This window comes from Podarcis raffonei, chromosome 1 (assembly GCF_027172205.1).
Source record: "Podarcis raffonei isolate rPodRaf1 chromosome 1, rPodRaf1.pri, whole genome shotgun sequence".
Lineage (NCBI taxonomy): Eukaryota > Metazoa > Chordata > Lepidosauria > Squamata > Lacertidae > Podarcis > Podarcis raffonei.
In genome coordinates this window covers 14776322-14796461 of record NC_070602.1, presented here as the reverse complement: position 1 = coordinate 14796461, position 20140 = coordinate 14776322, and the positions used below count along the sequence as shown (strand labels likewise).

Here is a 20140-nt window from a genome sequence, read left to right as displayed (position 1 = left end):
GCTCCCTTCCAACTGATTCGATGATTCTCTCATCTCAAGTTCAGACCATCTCTTTAGTTACATGCAGTTACTTTTCGTATCAAAATTCAAGAGAACAGAATCGGCACGACCTTTAAAAGGATTTAGAGAGGTACATTTTACGTTCTTGCTCCTTAACATAACTCCCGACCCTCTTATCGCGTCTTCACGTTACGAAGCGAGTCGACCAAAAACCGCACTCCCTCCCCTCCCCCATGTGCCAGGCACTGACTCATTCTTCCCCCTCAGCTTGAACTCTCGCGAGACTCTGGCCCCGTCTTGTAAACGCGATGTCCTTTCGGGCGCTGGTAGTTCTTCGATCGTAGCGGCCGGCCGGGGAGGTGGCGCGTGGGGGGGGGGGAATGTTGAGAGAGAGGGAAGAGACGTGGGGAGGGGGAGGTCACCAAGCGCCATGACAGACAGGAGCCCGGAACCAATGAGACCGGCCGAAGTCAAAGCGCGCAGCCAATACCGCGGCGGGGTGGGCGCGTCCTCGCCGGCGGCTGATTGATCTCAGCCTTGGCGACGGCGTTGTTCAGTCGGAGCGAGAACATTCTAGAGGTAAGTGCTCGGCGGCCATTATGGCCTGCCCCTACCCCTCCTCCTCCTCCCCCCCCCACTGCCCTACGATCGCGCGCGAGCTGCCAGTTAAAAAAAAAAGAAAGAAAGAAAAAAGCGCCTCGGTTGCCTCTACGGCAGGTTTTGCCGAGCCTTGAGGTGCGCGCGCGCCGTTCCTCCGCCCCCCTCCGCGGCTTCGCGCGCCACCCGCGCGCGCGCCCCCGCCGCCAACCCCATCTAACAATGCTGCCTCAGCTGACTGTATTTCCCTCCCGGCAGAGCAACCGGCACGGCCGCTCCCGCTGATCCCGCCCGCCTCAGGACGCTCGGACCCCCCCTCCCCTCTTCCTGGCGGTTGCGGCGCCGGCCTCCTCCGCCCTCGACCACCGGACACAGAAGAGAGCGGATATCTATATATATATAGATATATATTTAAGTAATATACGTCTAATTTGAAAGGACTGCAGGAGGAAGGGGAGCAGGAGGAGGAGAGGAAGACGAAGAAGAAGAAACAGCACACCGCCCCCTTCCAGCGTCCGGGTGCTCGGTGGCTACACCTCTCTCTTCCCCCCCTCAACCCCCCGACGTCGCTCATCGTTTCTCCTCAACACCGATTCGGCCTTCGTCACAGCCCCGGGCGAGCAGCGTTGGGTTTATGTCTGTATTGGACGAAAACGGTGAGTCGCGAGGGAGGCGGCGGTCGCCGTTTGAACAGGCGTGGGGGGGGGGCTTGAAGGGGCTCCCTCTCCTGAGGGGACGCGGCGGTTGGTCGGGGGTGGGAAATGCGGGTCGGGGGTGGTTTTGTGGAAAGGCGAAGCGGGGCCTCAAGAGGGAAAGAAACGGAGGTGGGGAAAGGAGCTGGCTGGGGGGTGGGGGACAGCGAGGGCGGCGGCCATGGGGCAGAGGCCTCTGGGGCCCCTTTTCGTAAGGTTTTTCACTTAAATGCGTCGCTGTGATAACAATAAGCCCCTCATCTCGTTCTCTCGTGAGGGGGGGCGTCTGAGAGCGATGTCGCGGCCCCCGCCCCTCATTCCGCGGTAGGAAAGTGGGGCGGTAAGATGAGGCGAAGGGGTGTATAATAAAGACGGTGGTCGCCGCTGCGCTTTTTATCCAGGGTTGTTCTCCTCTCTCTCTTCCCCCCCCTCCCCCCGGTCGCGGGTTGCTCCACAAGATGGCGGCTGCCAGGTCTTCCGCGCCTCCCTCCCTCGTGATGCTGGGCGGAGGGAGGGGCGGCGAGGGAGACGCGGTGGTTGGGGAGAGTGCGCGCTCTGTGGCGCAGTTCCTAAACCCGCAGCGCCGGGAGGGTGGAGGAGGGCGAGGGCTCCTTTCTCTCTGTCGGTCGGTCTGTCTGTTTCTCTCCCGATGCCTCTCTTTTTCCCGGGTTCAGAGAGCGACGCGGGGCGGGGGAGAGGAGATCGGAGGGAGGGGGGAAGAGGAGAAGCGCCTGCGCGGCACGCTGCCGCCTCTCGTATTTAAGGCTGACTCAGTGCTTAATTGCTGCATTTCTGAGTCATTCCGACGCCTGGGTGAGGGGGAGGTGGGGTTTTTTGGGCTTTCGTTTTTTGTTTTTTTATTAAACCGAAGGGAGGGAGGGAGCGGAAGTGCTCTTTATACGCGAAGGCCTCGTGGCGTGTGAATGGCTTTTCTCCCCTGCAGGTAAAAGCATCACGTTTTCTTTTTCCTCCAGGTTCCAAAGTATTTAGTATAAGGGTTTTGCTCCCCCCGTATTTTTGTTTCTTTTTTTACTTTGGATCTTTTTAGGGGGGGGTTCATGCAGCTGCAGACACGTGTTTAGGTCATGTGGTGGAAAGGGTGGGAGAGCAAAGTTCCATGCTTGAAACCGTATCTGCTGTGTTACTGGTTGTTTTGGCGTAAACAGCTTTGATTCGCTTAAATAAGCACAGGCAATTGTTCTTTATGGCAAGGGACTTGTGTAATGAGGTGGTTCAGATAAATTTTAGTGGTGCTGATTAAGTAGGTATGGCCCCACTCCAACATTCGCTTACTAGCACAGTATACCCTTGAGGATACAAGAGACTTAAAATATGTAGGAGGTGCCTTTCATATGAACTCCCACTGAAAGCAAGTGCTGGTTCATCATTAACATTAACTGGTAAAGGTTTAATGAAAATATCCAGCTGCTAAATAGGTGCAGAGTGACTATCCAATGGAATGTGACAAGTTATTACTGTTGCAAAGTAAACGTAAGAGTCAACATGCAACATAAAAGGCTTATAATTATACCAAGTTCACTGTTCTTGACACAAGCAGGCATAATTCACTCGTGTTACTTTTATATATATAGTGTGTGTGTGTGTGTATAATTTATATAGTGTATAATATAAAAAGTTCCTCGCATATGATTGTTTAAAGATACAAAAGGTTCAGTGGACTACTTAGACTTGGCAATGCTGTGTTTTAAGAAAAAAGTAGCCTTTGCTCACACATACTTTAATTCTGTCTTGGGTGGCAAATGGAAAAAGTTAACAAATGACATTTTGCTAAAGTTGACCTAGCCCCTAAAATGGTTTCCAAGCACTATCTATTGGCATTGGCTGAGTCTTGCATGAATGTTATCCACAGTGCTACAGAAACTAAATCTTGCTTTCTTAATTTGCAGAGCTGTTGCGCAGCCATTGGTACCTGTATTGGGGAAATATAGCATACAAGCAAGAACCTCACAGCCTCGGTGGCGAAAAATTTTTCATGTCAGAGACCGAGAACTCTTGCAGTCGTTTATGTCATCACGTCTTCTCCAGACAGAAGATACCAAAAAGTTGCAATCAAAGATCTCTCCATCTTATTGATAAAGCTACTAATAAGCCAAAATGTCTGTCAATGTCAACCGCAGTGTTTCAGATCAGTTCTATCGCTACAAAATGCCCCGTCTGATTGCCAAGGTAATTGCTGCAATATTTAAATTTCTTAAGGCCTAGCTTGAATTCCACCTCGTTTAAAACTCCTGAAACAAAAGAATTACTGCTTGAATTGAACTGGGTTGAATAAGTATGTTTAACAAATCTTCTCTTCCTAGGTTGAGGGCAAAGGAAATGGGATAAAGACAGTTATAGTCAACATGGTTGACGTTGCAAAGGCGCTTAATCGGCCTCCTACGTGTAAGTTGGTGCATAGACATTTTACTCTGCCATCCTTTCTTTTCGTACAAGATGCTAAAAACTTGCATATGTCCTTTGTTCTAACACTACACAAATTTGACTCGCACAGAAAAATCAGGCCTTGCTCAGATTGCTCCTGTATCAAATTTGAACATTCCAAGTGTACTAGCAATCGTCATGCAGCTGCTTCTGTATCAGCCAACATACACAACCTTGTCTTTTTGTCTCATGAAGTGAATAGAAGCCCCTAAGGCGAGAAGGAAACTGTAAGGAAACAATGTAGCTTGACACGACAAACAGTACTTTTAAGATGACACAATGTTAAGTTTTGTACTGCCTTATATTTAACAAATAGCAGTACTGATCTGGTTATAAGCAGCTCTCCTAAATGATGCTGTTGTGGGCAGGGAATTTTGACACTGCTCTTCAGATTGATACTGAAACATGCTGTGGTTAAAAAAGAGTTCCAACTTCTTTTTTTAGTGTTATTACTGTATCAAGAGCCTGCTAATGTTTTAAACATAAATTGGGATGCGAGAAAAGCAATTGCAGAGCCTTAATGACTTTTTTCTTTTATTAGATCCCACCAAATTTTTTGGTTGTGAGCTGGGAGCGCAGACCCAGTTTGATGTTAAGAATGACCGTTACATTGTCAATGGATCTCATGAGGCGAATAAGCTACAAGACATGTTGGATGGGTTCATTAAAAAATTTGTTCTCTGTCCTGAGTGTGAGAATCCCGAAACTGATCTGGTAGGTACTACTTTCAGAATGTTCACAGGTGTCTTTTAAAGACTGACAATATAATTTGCAGTGCATTGTCTGAAAGTGGCTAATGCTGGAGTGCCACACATTTGTCTAGTCAGTGCCAGGATAGGAGGCTGCCTGTAAATCCTATCTGCAGTGCCATAAGTTATTTAATTAAGAAATGAAGTAAATATACAGCTGAGCTTTCACTTTAACTGGAGGTTTCCTTGCATAGCTTATGCTTCAGCATTTGTACCAGGGGACACAGTAATGTGAAGTCATTGAATACATGACATTGCAGTCCTATGGTTGCATATATAGAAGTCTTGTTGAACTCACTGGGCCTTTTGAATAGAGTATGCTAGTTAAATTTTGTCAGATTTCTCCTCCTTAAGAATAGAAATCACACAAACATAGCAAATTATAAGTTAACTGAATTCCTTTGCATAGAACAATTGGTTTTAGCTTGCTGTACAAAGGGCCAGTCCAATTGGAGTAGGGGTTTGGGGGGCGTGTTTGCGTGCCTCATTCATGTCTTGTCCTGGACCATTGGGTGCTTGAAAAGTGAAATGCAGCACCTTGAACTGAATCTAAAACTGCATTGCCTTCCCCAACTTGAAGTTCTGCTGAGATGCCTCCTTCTTGGGGGGGCAGGGGAGTACCAGCACTCCCAAAACTGTATCTCTCCATTGACTACTGTGCAAAGGAGTTTTTTTTTGGTGTGTCACCGTTTCAAGAAGGTCTCGGAAACTTCCTGTTTCCTGAACCTCAAGACCTTGCTGTGGTTACCACACAAGAGGGGGAAGGGGCTCTTTTGCAAGGTAATAAGACCTTTGAACATTGAGTTTTCCTTCCCCTCCAGGCTTTTAGAGTAGCAGTGAAAAATTCTTACTTTGCATTTAGTGCCAAGGTAATTGGGAAGATGGCAGGCATTAAAACTACTACTTTTTTTTGACAGCATGTCAATCCTAAGAAACAAACCATTGGTAACTCTTGCAAAGCCTGTGGCTATCGAGGCATGCTTGACACAAACCATAAACTCTGCACATTCATCCTCAAAAACCCACCTGGTAAGTGAATAAATTCCTCTGGTTTTGGTGCACCAAAGGACAGATCATAAATTAGGCTGGCAGGGTACCATTCTTTGAAACTATTTTATGCAAGCAACACTCTGTGGCAGATAACTTGTCTGCTTCAATTTAAGCTTGCTATAGTAAGCATAGTCTGACCTATTCCAGTGGCCTCTGTAGGTGAGGCCATCTGTTATATAGACTCTTAACATCCTAGCCATTGCTGTTATTCTCCATGAGCAAATTCTGTACATCCTGGTCTACATGAGATGAGAGCACTGCCTTCTAGTTTTCTATATTGTCACACAGAGTACTTTTTCTGTAACTGCAAGTAGCTGGTCAACTATTGTCAACACTTTGGGTTATGCTGGATCTAGAAAAGTTTAGTTCTGTAACACACGCAATTAGTAGCACTCTGAATGTTCACTTAGAGGTGATTGGTTTTGGTATTTCTTTTGGTGTCTGACTCGGAGTCAGGTGTTTTCCATGTGTCTTTTCTAAAAGGCAACCTCACAGTGTTGGCTTGAGAAAAAGCTATCGCCCCAAAAGACATATTAAGCAGTCTTGCCAGCCCCTGGTTCAGATGAAACTAAGATTATGCTCACCTGAAAACAGTGAAGTAAAATTTCATAAGCTATATTTAGAGGTGTTGGGACAGCTGTGACTGAAACTGAAACATCAGATGAAACTGTTTGAAAGCACATATTGAATGAAGACTTGTTAATGTTTGCAGAGAGCAGTGAGACTGGTACAGGCAAGAAAGAGAAAGAAAAGAAGAATAGAAAAGGCAAGGATAAAGAGAATGGTTCTGTGTCTAATACTGAGACACCATCCCCACAGTCAGCAGCACCAGAAGAGCTTAGTCCTCCACATGTGGTAAGTACACATGGTCAAATTGAATGAGAGAGAAATGTCTTGATCAGAATGTATTCCAGGTCATTGCTTACCTATATATGAGAGGTGTGTGTCAAAGTGGTTCTTTGTGTTACATTTATGTTCTCACTTGTTACATTAACCACTTTTACTTTTCAGGATGATGATGATGACGACTGGGGTGAAGACACAACCGAAGAAGCCCAGAGACGCAGAATGGATGAAATCAGCGATCATGCAAAAGTTCTCACCCTGACTGATGACCTAGAAAGGACTATTGAAGAAAGAGTTAATATACTATTTGACTTTGTTAAGGTAAAAAAGGATATTAGTGTCTCCTGTTGTGCTGAAATGACATAACCTTTTAACTAGAGTAGCTGGCTCATTCATTAAGTGAACTAACTATTAAGGAATTTAGGTATAGCCAGCATGGTTGCAAGTATAGTAGCATGTTTTTTATATTTTCAGAAAAAGAAGGAAGAAGGTGTCATAGAAACATCTGATAAAGATATAGTGGCAGAAGCAGAAAGACTGGATGTCAAAGCTATGGGACCCCTGGTATTGACTGAAGTCCTCTTTGATGAAAAGATCAGAGAGCAGATAAAGAAGTACAGGCGACATTTCTTGCGTGTAAGTTCTACCAGTGATTTATCATACGCCCAAAACATGGTGAAGCGACAGCATTTAGAACTCAAAATTAGAGTGACATACAATCAAGCTGCAAGTTGTATTCTGTTTCAACAATTGATTTATTTGCAATGCTTTTCCTGCATTTGTTTACACTGCTCTGGTAAATTAACTCCAGAAAGTTAGTTACACACTCCTTCCGTCATCAGCCGTCTCTTGGTTTCTATGCTGGGTGATAGGGCGATGGCCTGTGTGTCTGGTATGGAAATACTGTGGGTGGTTCAAATTGGATTGAGTATTCCATGCCTCTGCAGGCAGCCCACTGAGTTTCATCTCTGGATGCGGAGAAGGCAAAGCATCCTGCAGCCCCAAAGTAAAATTCAAGTGTTCTCTTGCGACAGCTTGCTCACTGGTTTGGGTAAACCCTGAGTTGCCTATTGCAGTCTGGGAAGTGGCTAATAAGGCTCGTGTATGCAAATGGATTTCTGTTCCCTAATCATCCCAATTCATTTCACAGTTCTGCCACAACAACAAGAAGGCTCAAAGATACCTTCTTCATGGCCTGGAGTGTGTGGTAGCCATGCATCAGTCTCAGCTGATTTCTAAAATTCCACACATCCTGAAGGAAATGTATGATGCAGATCTTCTGGAAGAGGAGGTCATTCTGAGCTGGGCGGAAAAGGTCTGTATTAATTACATAGCAAGATAAATCTCACAAATAATCAAACTTGTAAATATACACCTGTTTGAATGGCAGTGATGCCATTTATGAATTGTGTGATTGTGCTGCAGGATTTTGCTCTTTGATAGAACTTAATATCCAAGAGTACAGAGGGAGGGAAGGAGATGGTAGCCTGGGAAGGGGGATGAGACAACTTGTACATCGGTACATAGGATCCTCCCTTAAAAAGTTTGGGGTTAAAAATTCAAACATTGATTTCTCATGCCTGTGAAATTATATTAAGTTCCAAGTTGTTCATTAAATGTTGAGGTAAGGAAACAGTGCAGTGCATAGAATTGACATCAGTCTTCTCTTGTAGGCCTCGAAGAAATATGTCTCTAAAGAGCTTGCCAAAGAAATTCGTGTCAAAGCAGAACCCTTCATTAAATGGCTGAAAGAAGCTGAAGAGGAGTCATCTGGCAATGAGGAGGAAGAGGATGAAGATGAAAATATTGAAGTATGTGTTGAAAAGTTGGTTAAATCTATCTTTAAAAATATATGTAGCAATAACCTAACGGCAACTAAGTCTTTGATTTGAAATAGGATTTTGTACTCCCATGCAGGCATATTTACTGTAGTAGCCATCTACATTTAGAATACCTCAAGCTTGTTGACTTCATTGCACTAATGAAACCTACCTCTTTGTGCAGGTGGTGTACTCCAAGACGGCCAGTGTACCTAAGGTTGAAACTGTGAAGCCTGCAAACAACAAGGAAGAGGACATTGATATTGATGCTATTTAAAGTGAATCAATCTAGTTTCCAGTGTTACAGTGCATATCTCTCTGCATCTCTTACCGGAAGTGCAACATGTGTGCACAAGCTGTAATAGCTAAACATCGTGCTACACTTCTTGAACTCAAAATGTATCTTACCATGACTGGTATTGTAACTAAGTTTAACAGATGAGAGGAGTTAATACACCAGCAAACTGATCAAAGTTTGCTGTACAGCATGTTTCTTTTAAACTTTGTCTTGGACATAAATACTTGGAGCACATTTATACAGTTGTGAAAAATAAAGGATTTGGTTTTGGAATCTTCAGTTATGACACATTCCTGGTAGTTATTCATGGACAACATTCAGTTAATGTGGCAAAGAAACACATCTAGAATGGGACTCTGTGGGGTGGGCTTCATCTTGCTTGTTGTATCATTGGATGAGGTGTCTGGTCTGCCTATACAACTCTTTACTTACATTTGCTGCCAAACATGCTGTGGAAGAGGAGAACTACTGTTGTGGGTGGAACAAAATTTTCACCACCATCCTGACACTTGAACAGCCTTCCTCTCGTGTCATCCTAATTTCAGTTATTGGGCCCATTCAAAATGAATACTTCCAAACTCTTGGAACATTATGTGAAAACTGATTGAAGATAAAAAGGATCAGTGGAAAGGATCACAATTGACATGTAGAAAATAAATAGTCTTAAGTTTTGGTCCAAGAGATGTCACTTGAAATGTCTGTCATGTAGCCTGTAAGTAGCTATTGATTTCTCAGATTAAGCAAACTCTAAATTAGGCCTACTACTGTTCCCTTTTTCTTTAAGAATGGGAATAGGTCCCTTTTTGAAATTATTTTCCCCCCAAACATTGAAATGTTAACTGAATAAGGACTCATTCTATGTTACCAAAACAACGTAATCAAGGGTACTTTTTTAAATGAGAAGAACACTGGTTTCTTGAAAAAAACAAATGGAAAGCATAAACTACTTTGCAGCTGCTACACTCCTAAGGATAGTATTTTGCCCTCTCGGGGAGTGCAAACTTGAGTGCCAGACCTCTTCCAAACATGCAGGATTAAAACTGGGTTCTGGGGAAATTCCTTGTTCTTGAAACAAGTCTGCACATGTCCATAAAACAACACTATCTTGAAGTTTTGGTTGTCTCCATTTGTGGGATGGATGATAGTATTCAGTCAGAAAGAAGTTTGTCTTTACTTCCTCCTGTTCCCTTCATACCCAACTATTGTTGTACAGGTGCTGCTTTAAACCCAAATAGGTCACTACACTGTCCACTAAGGAACACATTTTATGTACTAAAAGTATCAGGTTCACATACATCAGACTATGTCTTAGTAAACTACTTAAACTAGTATCAATAGATTTATTTAGCATTGCACTGTTAAAAAACATTTGGAGATCCAGCAACTCCTTTACTAAATGTTCTTGCAATTTTATATATTTGCTCAAAAGTTTTGAGGAAACACTTCATTTAACAAATTGGCCAAAGAGCAATCGTAGAATTGTCCAGCTGGAAGGTACCTGAGGGTCATCTAGTCCAACCTTCTGCAATGCAGGAATCTCAACTAAAGCATCCATGACAAATGGCCAGCCAACCTGCTTAAAAATCTCCAAGGAAGGAGAGTCCACCATCTCTTAAGGGAGTATGAGCTCTTGCCATCAGAAAGTTCTTCCTGATGTTTAGAAACAAATTTTTAAAAATTATTTTTAGCCTCTTACAAGCCTGAGCTCATTCTAACCTCCGAAACTTGGCTACTCGTGTATACCCTTTGTGATCTCTCAATTCTTCCATTTCTTATAATGCCTTTAAATCTCAGCTCATTTGTAAGCTGCTGATGGAACCACACCAGTTTCTTTAGATGCCTCCCACTTTTTTTACTGGAATTGTCTGCATTTGTGCATTCAGTATTTCACCTTTAAGAAACTAACTCCCTTCTGAGTATTTACCATGGAATCTTGCCCAGTAGTTTCTTAAGCTTTTTGAAAGCAGCCTAAAAGTCCTGAGTGCATGTTTGACTATACTCTGCCTTCCCTCGCCTGTGTATAATGAAAATGCATGACATGATCACTTCCTCCCAAGGTTCCCACTACTTTGTTGATCCTTGGTGTTTTTCCCAGTTTTTGGGATATTGACTAGCTCAGCCATACAAAATTTCATCAACATCAATAAAACAGACAACTAAGGTAAAGGTAAAGGTACCCCTGCCCGTACGGGCCAGTCTTGACAGACTCTAGGGTTGTGCGCTCATCTCACTCTAAAGGCCGGGAGCCAGCGCTGTCCGCAGACACTTCCGGGTCACGTGGCCAGCGTGACGAAGCTGCTCCGGCGAACCGGCACCAGAGCAGCACACGGAACGCCGTTTACCTTCCCGCTAGAAAGCGGTACCTATATCTACTTGCACTTAATTGTGCTTTCGAACTGCTAGGTGGGCAGGAGCTGGGACCGAACGACGGGAGCTCACCCCGTTGCGGGGATTCGAACCGCCGACCATGCAATCGGCAAGTCCTAGGCGCTGAGGCTTTTACCCACAGCGCCACCCCTTTTGCTAAAAAGGGGGGAAAAGATCTTCATGAAATGTGCATGTGCCTATTAATATGGATACATGCAGATTATTGGGGGGGGGGGTTAAAAATAGCACTACAATGCTTACCATAGCACAGGAGTGCCCAAACTACCATAGCACAGGAGGGCCAGATTTGATGAAGTGAACGTGCATGAGGGCCAACCAAAATTGTTGACCTTCTTTTAGGATTGAAGTTGTTGAGCTTTTGGGGGATTTTACCCCAGGAAATAAACTGCCACAGGGGCCAGATTAAACTGATCAGCTGACCGGATTAGGCCCCCAAAACGGACTTTGGACATGCCTGCCATAGCAACAAAAGCTGTGGCCAGGTGAGCTGTGTACCTGCTCAATTTGCTCTCCATATGCTCACTGTTGACGGAGAACTTTTTAATTTCTTTTTTTTACCAACACCCAAAACAAACAGTGAAACCCCCCCAGACGGCTGATACATTGGGTATACATAATCAATGATAACATATTTATTCAAATCAACTATATGTACAGTTCTATATACATTAACACTCCCACCTCCACAATGTTTATTTAACTTTTAACATTTTAATTGCCCCAAATTGTTCAAACCTGCCCAAATAATTCAATATCTTCTCAAACCAATCCTCCTCCTCCTCACTGACCTTAAACCCTTCCATTTTATGTATCTTCACAGTTAGATAGTCTAAGATTATAATATTTTTTATTTTTCCCTCCATTGGTTCACACCTAGCTCTTCTGCATCTTCCCAATTACTCGCTATAACCTGTCAGACAGGTTGATGGGGAACTTAAAGACCCATTTTCTCTCCCTTTTGAGGGTCCTTCAAACAGAGGACTGTCCCCCATTAAGCTGCATACATGGCCACTCCAGAGAAACTGTCAAACTAAGCTGCTACTTTTGCATCCTGAAAGAAGACAGGAAACTTCTACCTGACACAGATACACATTTCAAGACCCTCTTACAGCTTTTTGAAGTTCACTTCGGCTGCAAGATAGAATGTTCAGGCAGCAGAACAGCTTCAGATCCTATAAGTGACTGAAGCTTCAAAGAGACCTGGAAGGGGGGAAATCCGGCTGAGCAGATCTCTCTCCTGATTTTTCCCCCCCAGCTAAGCAGGTAACACATCTATATTTAAATATGCTGCACAGAATTATTTAGACAGGTCTGCCTGAAGCACTAATTAGAACTGGATTTATAAAACGAACTGAGCTCCAGAGAGGCTGGAATAGGGATCTTACTGACCACAGTGAACAGTGGTATGGAGAGAGACTGTGTTGTCCAGTGGGTAAAGCAGCCACCCCCAAACTGATGCTCTCCCATGTTTTGGATTGCAACTCTCACTCCAAAACACCAGGAGAGATTGAAGTTGGAGAAGACGAAGCAGAGTAGTCTGACGAAGTCAGACTAGTCTAAGAAGACCAGGAGGATTCATGTTCAGTTCCTAAGACATGAAGTTAACTGCTGGCTTTTGGCTAATCACTCTATTTCAATCTAATCTACCTCACAGGGTTGTTGTGATGATGAAATTCACAGGGTGTGGGTAGAGAGAGACACAAGATGTGCCAGCTTGAGCTTCTTAGAGGCAAGGTGGGACGTGGAAATAATAAAAAATCATGCTGCCTGCTATTCAGCAAAGATGGAAATGCAATGCAAATAGAGTTTGTGATCAATCAAAGTGCATAATATTGATTTGAGTGTCGATGGAATACATGTCTATTCAGAAGTAAGTGTCCAATCAAGGGATATCATAGTACTGCTCTATTCTGAGTTGGTTAGACCAAACCTGGAGCACTGTGTCCAGTTCTGGGCGCCACAATTTAAGAAGGATATTGACAAGCTAGAACAGGGGTCAGCAACCTTTTTCATGCCCCACAAATAACCCAGAGATGCATTTTAAATAAAAGCACACATTCTACTCATGTAAAAACACCAGGCAGGCCCCACAAATAATCCAGAGATGCATTTTAAATAAAAGGACATATTCTACTCATGTAAAAACACGCTGATTCCAGGACCGTCTGTGGGCCAGATTTAGAAGGCGATTGGGCCGGATCCTGCCCCAGGGCTTTAGGTTGCCTACCCCTGAGCTGGAACATGTGCAAAGGAGGGCAACCAAGTTGGCCAAGGCTCTGGAAACCAAGCCTTATGAGGGAGCTTCTTTATAGCCTGGAGAAGAGGAGATTGAGAAGAGAGATGAATATGATAAAGGTAAAGGGACCCCTGACCATTAGGTCCACTCGTGGCCGACTCTGGGGTGGCAGCACTCATCTCGCTTTATTGGCCGAGGGAGCCAGCGTACAGCTTCCGGGTCAAGTGGCCAGCATGACCACTTGGCGAACCAGAGCAGCGCACGGAAATGCCGTTTACCTTCCCGCCGGAGCGGTACCCATTTATCTACTTGCACTTTGACGTGCTTTCGAACTGCTAGGTGGGCAGGAGCTGGGACTGAATAACAGGAGCTCACCCCGTCGCAGGGATTCGAACTGCCGACCTTCTGATCGGCAAGTCCTAGGCTCTGTGGTTTAGAACACAGCACCACCCACATCCCTATGAATATGATAGCTATCTTCAAATATCTAAAAGGTGGTCACATGAGAGATGCAGCAAACTTTTTTCTGCTGCTCTGAACTCGAGGCAATGGCTTCAAGTTACAAGAAAGGAGACTCCCACTAAACCTTCAGAAAAGCTTTCTGATAGTAGGAGCTGTTCAGTAATGGAACAGACTCCCACGAGAAGTGGTGGACTCTCCTTCATTGGAGGTTTTTAAACAGAGGTTGGGTGGCCATCTGTCATTGATGCTTTAGCTGAGATTCGGGTTGGACTAGATGACCCTCGGGGTCCCTTTCCACTGTTACAATTCAATGCTTCTATGAGTCCAAAAGTGCTTACTCCTAGGGAAATGGATTTAGGATTATTGAACTGTGATCATGTCTTTTGCCTGTTGGGATGGTGAGATACGTGTGTGGTGCATTTGCACAAAAATCTCTAGTTTTTGCTTTGCTCAATTATAGTAAAGGTAAAGGGACCCCTGACCATTAGGTCCAGTCGTGGCCGACTCTGGGGTTGCAGCGCTCATCTCACTTTATTGGCCGAGGGAGCCGGCATACAGCTTCCGGGTCATGTGGCCAGCATGACTAAGCCACTTCTGGTGAACCAGAGCAGCACACGAAAACGTCGTTTACCTTCCTGCTGAAGCGGTACCTAATTATCTACTTGCACTTTGACTTGCTTTTGAACTGTTAGGTTGGCTAGGGACTTAACAATGGGAGCTCACCCCATTGTGGGGATTCGAACCACCGACCTTCTGATCAGCAAGCCCTAGGCTCTGTGGTTTAACCCACAGCGCCACCCGCGTCCCTCTTTGCTCACTTATAGACCACTGTCAAAAGGTCACAGCCATTGCTCTTCCCCCTTTCATCCTTTGGCCCTCCCCCCTTTGCTGCTGCCCCTTCCAACTCTGGCCTGCAGCTCCCAGAAGTTGCCCCCACTAGCGAGCAACCTTCAGGCTGAAAATGATTTCCGTATCCTGCTTTGACCACCAGCTGCCAGAATTTAAAAACCTGGAGAAAATGCCAGCCCAGATTTCCTTCCCGCAGATGAATCACGCCAAAGGTGTTAGAAATATAAGCTGACAGGATGGAGAATTTTTACTTTGTACATCACTGCTTGTAAGCTCCACTACGAGGACGCTGGAAAGACAGAATGATCACGCCTGAGCTACAGGGGGAAATAGTTGCACCTGGTGACTATCTTTTAAAGGCAGAGCTATTTTTCTAGAAAAAGAGGTACTGGAACTCCCCTGTTCTCTTATAACGACAATGGCACCCACCTGAGAGATGCTGGAACTGAGTTGTGGTGAATTATGGCTAAAAAAAGAGGCCTTCTTAAAGGTATACAAGGAGGACAATGAGAAATTAGCAATACAAAAGCCAGCAGAAGACAGAGAAGGATGAGTTGGTAAACATTTCATTAAGAAGAAAAGTCCTAATAAATATTGTTGAGAAATAATAATAATTGGTTTGTTTCCTTTGACTACTTTCCATAATAAACTGCTATAAGCCAAGAAGGCACTAGGGGGCGTGCGTATGGCAAGAGACTTTTATTTGAGTTTGGAAGATGCATTGGAAGCAAATTTGGGCTGGGGAGATGGGTTTTAAGGCTCACGCTCTAGTCTACTGCTTGCTTTTAAACAATTGTTTAATTCATTGTTTGAACTGCAGTTTCAAACTGCACTTTTCTCTGTACTCACCCTGCTTTCCCTCTCTTTCCTACACATACATAAAAATAATTCCAAGCCACCTTTCATCCAAAAGAATGGATTCCAGGGCAACGCGCTAAGAAATTTAAAATGAAAAAATTGCAATAAGATTAAGAGGGATAAAAAGTATCCAGCCAGCTAAAAACACAGCAATATGAAACGCACAAGGGATGGGAAGGCATTTTATCCCGGTGTTGAAAAGAACGCAGGGTCAGAGCCAAGCAAACCTCCCTTGAGAGGGCATTCCAGAGTTGGGGTGCCACCACAGACAAGGCCCTCCATTTTATATATGCACATTGTCCTTCTGCTAGAGAAGAGACATGGACAAAGGCCTCCTGGCAATCTTAGTATGCAGGCAGATTAGTGCACGAGGTGTTGTGTTCTAGTCCAATGCTGGATGCCATAGAAACAGGGTTCTTAGTTTCTTTTCCTTTTGTTTGCTTTTCTTTAATACAGTCATACCTCATCTTACGTCCGCTTCATGTTACGTTCTTTCAGGTTCCATCCTGTGGCGACCTGGAAGTACCGGAAAGGGTTACTTCCGGGTTTTGCCGCTCGCGCATGCACAGAAGCGCAAAAATGACATCAGAAGCAGCGAATTGCAACCCATGCGTGCGCAGACGCGCCACTGCGGGTTGCGTTCTTTTCATGTTGCGAACAGGCCTCCAGAACGGATCCCGTTCGTAACCAGAGGTACCACTGTACATCTGTAAGTTTAAAAATCAGTTAAAAATAGCCTGCAGATTTATCCATCTTTATTTTTTGTAACGAACTGTGTATTCTGTGGGACAACCGGCCTCATATAACCAACATGCTTAAGCCTAATTAATGCATTAAGGGGTTAATGCCATAGAGTAAGCTGTCCTGTCAGGCTTAGCTCACCTTGGTACTAGGAACTAGGTAACCAAGCCTTCGTTCACAGTCTACCTGTGTAACTCAACATGGCTCTCATCGGCCATTCCTGAGTTCATATACCAATAATTTAGGAACTTTCACCACATTGGAACTAGACTAAATTTTACTCCCTGTGCAACCTTTCTGACTGATGTATGGGAAAGTACATGTCTCTGACCTTTAGAGAGTTTGTAAGGAAACTATTTTTAACTTACTAAATGTGTGGTCTTTTCCTATCCTGGGGAAAGAAAGGAATATTTTGGAATGATATAATTTAAAGGTTTAACAGCCTAGATTTCCAAACTTTGCTTTGCTGCATATTTTGTGATGATAAATCTCTGGTAAGGTTCTCTTACCAAAGGTTACTTGCTCCTTGGATCTTTGAATCCAGGGAATTTACCTTTCTATATTTTTTTTCCTTGAACCAACACATTATCTGATTCTTTAAAAAACACCCAGTGACAGCTTCCATGTGACAGCCTGTGGCGTTTGCCCTCTTAGGTGTGTGACATCGTACTGGGCTCATAGGGAAAGGGTTAACTAATTGTAAAATGACTAACCAATGGGAACCCAGGGGGCAGAGTTAACTGTGTATAAGGTTTAAGCACAGAGGGGCTTTTTTAGAGAGTTAGAGTTGTTGAGAAGACAGTCTGGAGTTAGAAGAGAGAGATAAGAAAAGTCTGTGGGTTGGGCTAGTCTGGTGGGAGAGAATTTGTTAAGAGGAGTCAGTCAAACAGTTGAGATAATCAGTCAGAAGGTATTAGGAAGGTATAGGCCAGTAAAGAAACTAAAGTTAAGACACTGACAGGAATATTATCTGAGAAACCATAAACTTGTTAATGTTTGTAAAATAAACTTTTTTTTTGTTTTTCACCCTTAACAACTGACTGGACTCAGTGTTTTACCAGAGAGTAACTAAAAGCAGAGAAATCACCTTGCCAACAAAGGTCCATATAGTTAAAGCTATGGTTTTCCCAGTAGTGATGTATGGAAGTGAGAGCTGGACCATAAAGAAGACTGATCGCTGAAGAATTGATGCTTTTGAATTATGGTGCTGAAGGAAACTCTTGAGAAGAAAAAGATCAAACCTATCCATTCTGAAGGAAATCAGCCCTGAGTGCTCACTGGAAGGACAGATCGTGAAGCTGAGGCTCCAATACTTTGGCCACCTCATGAGAAGAGAAGACTCCCTGGAAAAGACCCTGATGTTGGGAAAGATGGAGGGCACAAGGAGAAGGGGACGACAGAGGATGAGATGGTTGGACAGTGTTCTCGAAGCTACCAGCATGAGTTTGACCAAACTGCGGAAGGCAGTGGAAGACAGGAGTGCCTGGCGTGCTCTGGTCCAGGGGGTCACGAAGAGTCGGACACGACTAAATGACTAAACAACAACAACAACTGGTTGGTGGCAGCAGGGAAGCAATCACAGTGGTGGCACAGGGATCAATAGACTGTTAAATGTCCGGGGACCCTGTGTGATTGCCACACAGCCCTTCATATATTTGAAGATGGCTATCCTATCTCCTCTCAATCTCCTCTTTTCCAGGTTAAACATACCCAGTTCCCTCAACCGCTCTTCATAAGGCTTGGTTTCCAGACCCTTGACCATCTTGGTTGCCCTCCTCTGCACACGTTCCAGCTTGTCAACATCCTTCTTAAATTGTGGTGCCCAGCTTTGGACACAGTATTCCAAGTGTGGTCTGGTGGGTATGAATAGCTTCTGGAATCTTCAAAGTCTTTGATCGGCAGCTAAAGCAGGCATTACCACCAAAATGTGTACACCTTTGTAAAACTGTGTATCCCAGTCTATAAGTTACTAGACTCGGCGCCGAAGCTTGATTTCCCTGCATCTTGTCTCATTTAACATCTAGATTATAGTATGGCTCATCACAGGCAACTAAAACAGATTGCTTCTCTGCACTATAAAACTGGAAATGAAAGAGGATGCCTTCGTTGTTTTAAAGTTCAGCTCTTGGCCTTCCAAACGGCGCCAAGTGTTAGTCATGTTTGAAGTGATTGCTTTTATGTGTCGATAATTCTGGAAGAACGGTGAATCGTCTGCTTCTTGGAAAGCAAGTCTGACATCTGCCAGAGGCTTTGATGATTTACGGCACACTGGGAAAGGGGTGAGTCTCTCTGAGACGCTTTCTCCAGACCCCAGTGCCCTGGTTTTTATGCTCCCACTATGCCGTTTGCAAACCAGCAGTTTCCTTGTTGCTGGAGGTGGGGACCCAGAAAAGACCTTTTGCTCAGAGCCCCTTCAGACCTGGAACTGCCCCTGTAGATTTAAATGTCTGGTTGAATTTTTTTAATTTTTATTTTAAACATGGTTAGAATCTCCACAAGGGGAACTCCCAAAAGCCTACACGCCCTGCCTACTCTGGACCTCCCTTCTTGTTACAACAGGCTTTTGGGAATTGACTGTTTTTCATGAAATAGCTCGTGCTATGCTGGTTTTATTGTAATCAGTTGTATGTTTTAAACAGGCTTTATAGGTGTACAGTCGTACCTTGGAAGTCGAACAGCTTGGTTCCCAAACCCGGAAGTGACTGCAGGAGCTTCCTGCAGCCAATCAGAAGCCGTGCTTTGGTTTTCAAACGTTTTGGAAGTTGAACGGACTTCCGGAACAGATTCCGTTCGACTTCCAAGGTACGACTGTATATCATTTTAATTCTATTAATTTTTGGTTGTTTTTCTAATGATTGTGGTTTTTTCTATGTTTTTAGAGATTTGTGTTTTTATCTGTAGGCTGTCTTGAGCCCCATAAAGGAAAAAGGTGGGGCATAAATTATTATTATTAATATTATTATTAATACCCATATAATCATCCCTATCTACATTTTAGGTTGTGAACTGCCCTGAGTTCTGCAGATGAAAGGAAGTATACTACTACTACTACTACTACTAATAATAATAATAATGCATGATATATTCAGTAACATATGGGATCCATGATCACTGCAGATGGTGACAGCAGCCATGAAATTAAAAGACGCCTGCTTCTTGGGAGAAAAGCAATGACAAACCTAGACAGCATCTTAAAAAGCAGAGACATTACCTTACCAACAAAGGTCCGTATAGTTAAAGCTATGGTTTTCCCAGGAGTGATGTTTGGAAGTGAGAGCTGGACCATAAAGAAGGCTGATCGCCGAAGAACTGATGCTTTGGAATTATGGTGCTGGAGGAGACTCTTGAGAGTCCCATGGATTGCAAGAAGATCAAACCAATCCATTCTGAAGGAAATCAGCCCTGAGTGCTCACTGGAAGAACACATCCTGAAGCTGAGGCTCCAATACTTTGGCCACCTCATGAGAAGAGAAGACTCCCTGGAAAAGACCCTGGTGTTAAGGAAAGATTGAGGGCGTAAGGAGAAGGGGACGACAGAGGATGAGATGGTTGGACAGTGTTCTCGAAGCTACCAGCATGAGTTTGACCAAACTGCGGGAGGCAGTGGAAGACAGGAGTGGCTGGCGTGCTCTGGTCCATGGGGTCACGAAGAGTCGGACACGACTAAACGACTAAACGACTAAACAACATCAGGGCCTTCAAGATGTTGCTGGACTCCAGCTCCAATCAGCCCTAGCCACAGCTTCCCCAGGAAGTGAATGTAAAAGGAGGGATTGAAGAAACAGGCATGTTTTCTGTGGTGGTGGCAGACAAAAGTTGGAAGTTAATAGTGAAGGGGGGAAGAAATTACAGAAGATGAGTAAAATCTCCAGGTAGGGCTAGCAGCCTGACAACCTGGGGATCTGTTGCTTAGCTTCCCCGCTCCCTGTGGGATAAGATGTCATCAGATATTTTGAGAAGAAGTTGGAAGTTTCCATTTTGGAGGATCCAATGCATGGAGAGCTGAGGTAAACGCAAACCCACGTTTTACATGTCCCCCAGTGGTGCAGTGGGTCCGGCTGTTAACCAGAAGGTTGCTGGTTCAAGCCCACCCAGGAACAGCTGTGGGCAGG

General features: G+C 44.3%; 1 protein-coding gene and 1 non-coding gene across 4 annotated transcripts; both read left to right on the top strand.

Moving 5' to 3' along the window:
- The first annotated feature begins 444 nt into the window (after positions 1 to 444).
- Positions 445 to 8773, top strand: EIF5 (eukaryotic translation initiation factor 5). 3 transcript variants are annotated; one of them, XM_053367135.1, is made up of 12 exons: positions 445 to 579; positions 1036 to 1253; positions 3197 to 3476; positions 3611 to 3692; positions 4273 to 4445; positions 5398 to 5509; positions 6243 to 6385; positions 6542 to 6697; positions 6851 to 7012; positions 7527 to 7691; positions 8050 to 8187; positions 8381 to 8773. In XM_053367135.1, the coding sequence occupies exons 3-12, from the start codon at positions 3405 to 3407 to the stop codon at positions 8471 to 8473; spliced, it is 1296 nt and encodes a 431-aa protein (XP_053223110.1). In that variant the 5' UTR covers positions 445 to 579; positions 1036 to 1253; positions 3197 to 3404; the 3' UTR covers positions 8474 to 8773. The 3 variants fall into 3 exon arrangements, with proteins under 3 accessions (XP_053223110.1, XP_053223032.1, XP_053223188.1); XM_053367057.1 differs by having other exon boundaries at positions 856 to 1253; XM_053367213.1 differs by lacking the exons at positions 445 to 579; positions 1036 to 1253 and adding an exon at positions 2122 to 2232.
- On the top strand, positions 5601 to 5722 carry LOC128403312 (small nucleolar RNA SNORA28). The gene has a single exon (XR_008327929.1). It is a non-coding gene; the product is annotated as a small nucleolar RNA SNORA28 (small nucleolar RNA).
- Positions 8774 to 20140: the final 11367 nt, after the last annotated feature.

What these genes read in the sequence shown, in the direction of transcription:
- EIF5 (XM_053367135.1), top strand. Translation starts at nt 3,405, where the DNA reads ATGTCTGTCAATGTCAACCGCAGTGTTTCAGATCAGTTCTATCGCTAC. An exon ending in CATCCTCAAAAACCCACCTG is followed by an intron (nt 5,510 to 6,242) that starts GTAAGTGAATAA and finishes TAATGTTTGCAG; the next exon opens with AGAGCAGTGAGACTGGTACA. An exon ending in AGCTTAGTCCTCCACATGTG is followed by an intron (nt 6,386 to 6,541) that starts GTAAGTACACAT and finishes TTTACTTTTCAG; the next exon opens with GATGATGATGATGACGACTG.